The sequence below is a fragment of the Pteropus vampyrus genome, unplaced genomic scaffold, assembly GCF_000151845.1.
Source record: "Pteropus vampyrus isolate Shadow unplaced genomic scaffold, Pvam_2.0 Scaffold413, whole genome shotgun sequence".
NCBI lineage: Eukaryota > Metazoa > Chordata > Mammalia > Chiroptera > Pteropodidae > Pteropus > Pteropus vampyrus.
This window is the reverse complement of record NW_011889194.1, coordinates 177,184-185,925: the sequence shown is the minus strand read 5'-3', so window position 1 is coordinate 185,925 and position 8,742 is coordinate 177,184. Positions and strand designations below refer to the sequence as shown.

The 8,742-nt window shown below is 49.0% G+C and overlaps 1 protein-coding gene across 1 annotated transcript in view; it reads left to right on the top strand.

The window, feature by feature from the left end:
- XYLT1 (xylosyltransferase 1) overlaps positions 1 to 8,742 on the top strand; it is a 74,845-nt gene that overhangs the window by 39,283 nt on the left and 26,820 nt on the right. Inside the window, 1 exon segment of the mRNA XM_011380902.1 lies at positions 8,152 to 8,368. Within this exon segment, the coding sequence (XP_011379204.1) occupies positions 8,152 to 8,368 (217 nt within the window).

Genomic DNA, 8,742 nt, shown 5'->3' with positions numbered 1-8,742 from the left:
CTCTCTTGGCAACGTTCAAATATACGACACAGTATTATCAACTAGAGCCTCCGTGCTGTGTAGAACACCTCAGGACCTATTTATCCCATAACCGGACGTCTGTACCTTTCGACTCCCTTCATCCATTAACCCCACTTCCGTTAGTTCTATTTTCCTTGGTGTTGGTTTAATTTTCTGGCTGCAGATGGTGACCCGTCTCAACTTACTAGCCCCATTTGACCAATAAGGGAGCCGAGACTCAGAGAGGCGAAGGAACTTGCTTAAGCTCACGCAGTGGGGGCAGGGCCAGGACTCAGACCCCGGTGAGTGTCCCCAGAGCCCAGGCTCAGAATCCCTGCGGGGCGACACCTCTCTGTGCTCTGGACCCGCTTTCCTCCAGCGTGCTGGGCAGCTTTGAGGCGGCCACGCCGCTTCTCTGGGCTTTATTTTCTCCCTTTGAAAAAACAACGGGGAGGAACGAAATGGTCTCCAAAGTCCCTTCTCGTTCTGATGCTCCATGCTTCTGGACCGGCCCTTGTAAAAGACGATGCGACAGAGGCAGAGAGCTTAAAGGGCATCAAAGACGGGGAGGGACCGAAGCAAGAAACGAGACACAAAATAGGCCACGAGGTGCCTTCGTTTTTAATTTCACGTGGTTCTAAATAGCAGTGTTGACCTTCTGTCCCCATGCCCAGCCTTTAGAGCCAATTTGGACTTCCAGCTCCCCCTGCGAAGAGATGGCATAAAGGCAAACCGACGTTTTAAATAGCTGCCAAATTGGTCCTGTAATTAAATGAAGGGGAGCCTAGTGTTCGCTGTTTCCCCTTGCTTTCTACCAAAAATAAAGTAACTAGATATATTGAAAGACATGCAGCCCAATTATCATTTTCCCAGCCAGCCTCTGCAGGACTGGCAGAAGCAGGCGCCCTCAAGTCTGCTCACAGCCTGAGTGAGCGGGTCCCCCAGGCGCTCCGGGCTGATGCTTGGGGAACATCGAAGAAGTTTCCCAAATCTTGGCAGCCCAGTCACCACTGAGTGGGCACAGGCAGTGAGATGGAAGGGAAAGATTATTCCTCTCAGCCAGAATAGGGTTTTCTCTGGGGCTTTTCTCGCCTGGGCTGATCCAAGTTCTCTACCGAATTCAAGGTCACCGGGGCCCCAGAGCTTAGCCCTGGGATTCCATGTGGTATAGGGAATGGTGAGAGCAAAAATCGGAATCACTTTTTAAACAAATGGGGGAAGCTAGTCCGGCCCTTCCCTTTCTTCCTGGAGTCAGCCTTTCCTAGAGCTCACTCACGATCCAGCAGTGACATGTGAGGTCGATTATTCCAGGTAGGTCACAAACGGGCACCCTGGGAAAGGTGGGTATTGATCTTCTCTATAGCAACAAAAATGTATATCATTAGCCCATCTAGCCCATGACTTCCTGGATATTAGGCTTAGAATGAGAATAAGTTTTTAAAAAAAAAAATAATAGTCAAAGCTATTTAAAATCGGTTTTGAGAAAAATATTAAGACAATTCTCATATGGGTACCACATAAAGCACATAGCACGGCAGTTAAGAATCCAGGTTCTGGGATCAGATCGTAGGGCTCACGGGCTAAGCCCTCCCTAGGTGTGTGACCTTGGGTAAGTTACGTAAACCACCTGCGTGTCCGTTTTCTCATCTGTAAAATGAAGATGATAATAAGACCAACTTCATAGAGTCGCAGGAATAAAGTGAGTGAATATATGGATAAGTCTTGGAACAGTTCATTGTGCATATTAAATTGATGATGGTGAGGATGATGATGATGGCGAGGATGATGATGATGGTGAGGATGATGATGATGATGATGATGATGGTGAGGATGATGATGATGATGATGGTGAGGATGATGGAGAAAAATCTTGACGATGACATACAAATGATTAATATTTTAGAAACATTTTCTACTACTCATAGGAAAACAACTAGCATTTCAAGTGGAAGAAGCCTAGACCAGAAGGAAGCTAAGACAGGTGCCAGCCGCCAGGCCGGGAGTGACATAGCCAGTTCCTTCCTGTCCCCAGGTCTAGACCCCCTGGTAGAGGCAGCCCTCCCTCCCTGGGCACCAGAAAGGCCCAGCTGCTTCGGCAGCTTCCTGTCTCTGACACTGAACTAATCTCCAGACCCAAAGCTCCCTTGATGTCTAAACAGGCAGCTATTCAGCCAAAAGTTGGCGCATCCATCGAGAACCTGGCCAGGAACCTCCTCCAAACAAATCTGCTTTCAGGAAGCCCTTCGGTGCCAACGTGCTTATCAAGAGATGGGCTCTCTCCCCAGCTGACTTGTAGCACCGTGATTGATGTGAGGAGATAATTAATATCTCATCTCCAACGGGGAAAGCATATTGCTGTTCCCTTTAGCTTTCCTTAAACTTAAGCAGGGAGTTTATCACTGTTTGCATGTTCACTTTATTTAATTCAATCGTGTGAAAGGAACAGTCCGCATCGCACAAGCGCCCACATTGGGCTGTGCACACGTACCCTTTCTTGGCCTCAGCATGGGTTTTGAGGTCAAAACTTTTTTTTAAAATGATACACGTTGAAGTTAGACAAAAGACCAGAAGGAAAATATGCTCACGGCATCATCTCTGAGAAGGAGAGTAGGGTTTTTATTTTCTTCTTCGGTTTCTTTTTATGTTCCAAGCCTTCTATGAAGCACGTGCATTCCTTTCGTAATCGGAAGAAAAGGCAATAAAGATTGTCTTTAAAAATACGTGAAAGGTGGAAAATCGATTAGCCCTCAACAGACCTTGGGACACTTGGAGGTACAAGCCTCTTCGGACCCCGAGGGCTGCGAAGAACACGGGCCGCCACGCTGGAGCTCTCCGCATCCCGGGATTCGGGGCCCAGACCCTGCATTTCCTCCTAGACTTGTTTTTCTCCCGTCCCTGAATGTCAAGCCCAAGTCAGCTTTCTCCACACAGGGCGTGTGACGATAGTGACACGTGGAGGGTCCACTGCGTGCCGGGGACTGTGTCCTCGATGCCTCGCAGATATTGATTCTTTCACTTCTTACGACAGTGCCATGACGTGCGTCGTTATCACGCCCGTTTTCCAGATGGGGACACCTACACTAGAGAGATTGAACAACACACGCTCTGGTCGAGGCAGAGAGTAGCGGGGCACAGACGGGGTCCGGGGGTCTGGTTCCAGCGTCTACGCTCCTCACCGCTTTGCTGTTCTGTTCCTTGTGGCGTTTCCTGCCTCGTCCAGGCCACATGTGCGTGTGGATGACACGTGCCTCCCTCCGTCCCGTCCCAGTCTGCCTGCCCTGAGGCTGGCCTGCTTCCGAGTGAGGGTGTCAAGCTGAGCGTTTTCCTGAGGTCTTTTTGTGCATCTGGGCTCTTGCACACCCTGTGTCTTATAAAGCTGATAAAGCTCTTCCCCGCGACTCTTCGGAGGATTGATTCTTTCTCATCCTTCTCTCGCGCTTAAACGCCACCACCTCCTCCCTCAGCAAAGCCTTCCCCAGCGCTCTTCACCGATGAAGTCTCTGTCTCTTTATTTTCTCTCAGCGCACTCTGAGTTTCTCTGGATAGCACTTATCACAAACGACTAATTGCATATTAATGTGTTTGGTAGCTCTTTATGCCCACTTATTTATTTATTAGAGCGTATTATAACCGTTGTGGCTAAAAGGATGGGATTCAGAGCCTGACAATTAAGATTCGAATGCCACCCTTGCCACGAACCAGCCACGTGACCTTGGGAAATTTCCTTAACCTCCCCGGATCTCTCACACTACATTTGGATGGAAAATGAATCCTCATAGGGTTGTGGCGAAGGCTAACTGAGAGCGTATGTGTTAAGAGCGAGGAACAGGGCCTAGAAGGTAGCAAGTGATCGGTAACTGGTATATGTTATTATTTTGTTGTTGTTGTTGTTGTTGCTGCTACTGTTTTGTCTCTCCCTAGAAGGCAAACCATGATTCCCAACCATAATCTCAGCACACAGACCTGGAGTATTCCAGGTGCTCCCTAGAGCTGCTTAATAAGGAAGCGTCCCCAAGCCCCTCTTGCTCTTCCAGCTACTGCAGTGTAGACATGACAGCTGAGTCCAGCCCAGGTCAGGAAGGGGCACATCCCGCCCTGGGCCTGAGACAAATGGCCAGCAGCGATGCCGCGGAACTGCCAAACTCAGGACATGGCGAACTGAATCCTCGCTGAGTCACGGCACGGAAAGACGGGCGGGTTTTGTATTCGTGCTGCTCGGACAGAATTAGAAGGACGCCCGTGACACGTGTCACCTGTACCACCATGACCATGGGTATCGCTCCACTAAAATAAGAGCAGGCCATGGGGTTTGTTTGCCGTGGGCGCTCTGGGCTTCTGTCCTTGGTACTGAAATAGTGTTGCTTCTCAGGGCACAGAGGCTTTCTCCTTCGCCCTGGAGGTGTCCTGCACACAGATACCTGTCCACCCAGTCACAGGGGAGAGGAGAGGACAGAGAGACGTTTCCGTTTTCTAGCTTGATAAAGGAAAACGTCGAGCATCCTGGCGAACAGGGAGCACTTACCAGGCGCCAAGCACTTCACCAAGCCCTCTTCGAAGACACATCATCGCATGTCGACCTTCACTCCAACTCCGTGAGGCAGCTGTTTTTAGGGTCGCCGTTTTTCACATTAGGAACTGAGCCATCATCACACATTCAGGTGGCCCAAGGTTAATGCAGACCCAAGACTTGAGTCAGGATGTCTGGCTCCAGAGCCCAGAGCCCACGGCTGTCACGTGTGGTGAGCCCGTTCACATAGCTGGCTGACTTCCTACACTGTGGTTTTCACGCTCTGTTCCGTGACTTTAGTTTTTAACTAAAATGCTGAGGTTGGACTTATGCCGAAGGAGTCATCTGGGTTCAGTGACAGGTCACTGGACAGGAAAAGAGAAGACAGGGACTTTTTTTTTTTTTTTTTAGGCTACGTGACTTTGGATGGCTTTGGATCATCAGACGTCCCTCTGGGCCTCAGTATGAGGGTGTGTGTGTTAATCCGTAGAATTAGTTATATTAGCTGATTGCTAACGTTCCTTCTTGCTCAAATACGCTGTGAAATCTGAGAGGCACAGCTCTTCCTTATAGAACTCATTACAGGACAAGACGGTTCTGGAATAATTTCACACTCGATGACTGTGCCGAGATCGTAGACACGAAATTAACTGAATCGAGAGACTTCTTCCCTGCCGGCCTTCTCTGAGATGGTTTCCGGAGAATGCGGATGCTGAGTGGACTTGGTCCCTGTGACATCCCCGTGGAGTCCCGTTTAGCTATGACTTTGTTCCATATTGTGGCAGCAGAGAAGTTTCAGGAAGGCAAACTGCCCATCCCTGAAAGGTACATACCAGGAGGCAAAGCCGCATGCAGGTGACTCCACGTTTGCCCTCGGCTGACGACAGGAGTCCTCGCGAGATCTCGTAAGACCAGCAGCGAGGCTTTGTGCCCCTGTCTTTTCTGCACAATGCCTTCCCGAGGCAGCAGACGTTCTCAGATCCTTCATTTGGGTCCTTTGAGAGGGACCTGGCAAATCGGAACAGATGAACAATGGCAGAGTAGGTGAGCGCTTGCACTGGATTCATCCAGACCTGGTTTCAAGTTCAGGACTGCTAGCTGTGTGACTTTGGGAAATTCGCTTAAACTTCCTGTGACTCATGTCCTTCACCTGTCAAATATGTGGTAGAAGAATTGGCTACCTGGTTTAACTAACAGCTGCTACTTCCTGATTGCCTGACGGGCATAGCCGTTACCCTTCCCTTAATTTATTCACTCGGTAAATATTCACTGAGCACCAGCTGTACGCTAGGCACTGTTGTAGACATCAAGGTTGCAGCGGGGGACAAAAATAGACAAAAATCTCAGACCCCCTGGGCCTTACACCTAGTAAGGAGAAACAAGTAACTTGTAAATAAGTAACTTGTGTACGTTATCAACATTTTTTAATTTCTTGGAAAAAATAAAGGGTGAAAGCATGATCAGGGATGTGAGGGTTTGGGGACAGACGTTGTCACTCCGTAAGGAGGAGCTGATGGTCGCGTCGGTCCATTGCTGGAGGGAACTGTGCTTACCAAACCCTATGCGAGGACCTCCAGCACATTTTCAAAGCCGACGCGGGAGGTGTCAGGACAGGTGTCATGGGGCTCGCCCGAAGGACGAGCGAGCCATGCACCCTTTACTGGCGTGCCAGCATTTGGGAAAATATACACCCAGGTGTGTACCGACTTACCTTGATTTCCAGCCTTTACCTTTTCAAGTCATAGCAAATGCACAGGGCAGGACAAAGAGCAAAGCGCTCCCCAAGTGGCTCATTTCTTTCACCCACTAGAGGCTCAGACTCGGGGCCTCTGCCAGCTTCTCCCAATCCAGACCCATTTCCCGGTAGCCCCTCTCCACCCAGGAATTTTCCTGAGACCTTGGGAATCAGTCATCTCTATTTTTATTCATAATTAACCAAAGCATGTATTAGCAGCTTATCAGTTTTGGAATGCAGTAAATACAGCAACCAATCTCCCAACCCCATGAATATTTCATTTTAGAGATTACTGCATAAATATTGTATTTGAGTATTATGGTCTGGGACAGCACATTAAAATTGCAAGACAGTGCTGTTATCCCATATAATGGAACATGAAATTAAAACACCGAACCACGGAAAGAAAAATCTTGCAAGTCCTCACACCTGTATTTCTTTTCTTTCTATCTCTTGGTTAGTCTTGGTTGCCATGTAAGTTTTGGTATAAATTATCTAAAGCTTAGAGCGTTAAGCATGGTTAAATGCGCCGACTAGACATTTCTGTGTAATTAGCACCAGCCAGAGTCGAGGTAGGATTTTATTTCCCTAAACTCAGGGCTTCATTCAGTGAGCCAGTTAGAGCTGAGTTTTGTGTCTTTGGGGTCATCCGGTGAGGATCATGAAAAACCTTCACCGCATTCCTCCCCACGAAGAAATCCCTAACCCCTTCGGCCACGCGAGGCCAAGCTTGGGTTTCGCGTGTGGAAAAAAATGTATTCGAGAAAGAACGAGACCAGGGACGTCAGACACCTGGATCTCCCGGTTGGCTTCTGTCCTCGCGCGTGTCCTCTGTGTGTCCTCGGGAAAGCCGTCCGCCTTCCGCAGGCTCCCGCGTAATGCCCACGCCCATGCTCCTGTGCGGCCGCCCCTGTCACACAACGATGTGGACCGAGAGTTGAAGTTTAGCGGCCAGCAAAGTAAAACCGAGATGTGGCTCCCAGAAAAACGAGGGCTGGATGCTGGGTGGACGGGAAGAAGGGATGAAGCACCGATATTTGCTAGAAAGCGGATGAACCTTGGACACACGCTAGGTGGGAAACGCCAGGCGTCTGCAAAAGAGAAAGTGCGGTTCTGCCCGGCCTGCCTTGCAAAATCCCCAGTATATGTACTGTAGAGCAGGAGTTTTCCATCTGGGGTTCGTGGACGGAATCCAGGGAGCCCATGACTTCGAAGGGAAAGAAAACGATCTTTATTTCTCATGAACTCTAACTGAAATCTAGCTAAATGTCGGGAACAAACCATAGTAGAATAAGCAGTAACTGCTAGGAATCAACAGATTTTCCGTCTTGTTGTAGTCAACGCCCATACCTCTAAATACCATTTCTGTTCACCGCTCCTTCCCAATTACAGTGGTTTTAGACCGGCCATTTCATAATCCTGTTTTTAATGTGTGAATCGAAAGCACGTGAATGACCATTTGATAATTTGGGATTTTAAAAAATATTTTCTAACCCTATATATTTTGATTTAAGAGCATTATTCTGAGAGGAAGTTCCACAGGCTATGTTCCCCAAGCAGCCACAATGTCCACGGCATGACAGGTGATTTTGAAGTCCCCTAAACAGGAAGGAGAGGCAGCAGATGGCCACTGCCACCTAATTGTGCAGTGGGAAGCACTCCAAGGTTCAGTGTCCTCATCTGTAAAATGGGTGTAATAATAGTACCTTCCCCTGAGGGATAGAAGGACCTGCCTCATTTGTGAAGACAAAGTGACCAACTGTACACAGAGCCCCTGGCTCAGTGCCTGTCGTACAGTAAGTGCTCAACAGATGCGTTTATTGCCATGATTGGGCCATCTCACTGGGCTCCGGGTGGAGCACCCTCTCTCTGGTCGCCTTTAGGCTGAGGGCTTCTCTGTCTCTTTCAGGTTCATCCGGAAACAGGGCCTGGACCGGCTCTTCCTGGAGTGTGACGCCCACATGTGGCGCCTGGGGGACAGGCGGATCCCAGAGGGCATCGCCGTGGATGGCGGCTCGGATTGGTTCCTGCTGAACAGGAAGTTTGTGGAGTATGTGACATTCTCCACGGACGACCTGGTGACCAAAATGAAGCAATTCTATTCCTATACCCTGCTTCCTGCCGAGGTGAGTGTCCGGGACAAAAAATCCTGAGAGGTCGGATGAGGGGCTGGCTCTAGCCTTTGGAGCAAAGCGGATGTTGACTTTTTACTGAATTTTTGGCAAAGGGATGCTGAGTTTAGTACATAGCCTTCCAAACACCTAGATGAAGATGGAGGACTACATCCAGTACAAGGGACCTTGCTGTCATAGTAGGACCCATGGTCTCCTCCAGTCTCTGGAGGCATATGGAGTAGATGCCACCAGCAGTCCACAGTGTCTCTGTGCAAAGTAGAAGAGGCAGCTCTTCCCCAAGACACTTGGCTCCTGTTGGTCACAAAATCATCACGATACATTGATTTTGTTAGAATAAGACATTTATTGTCATTTCCTAGAAAACC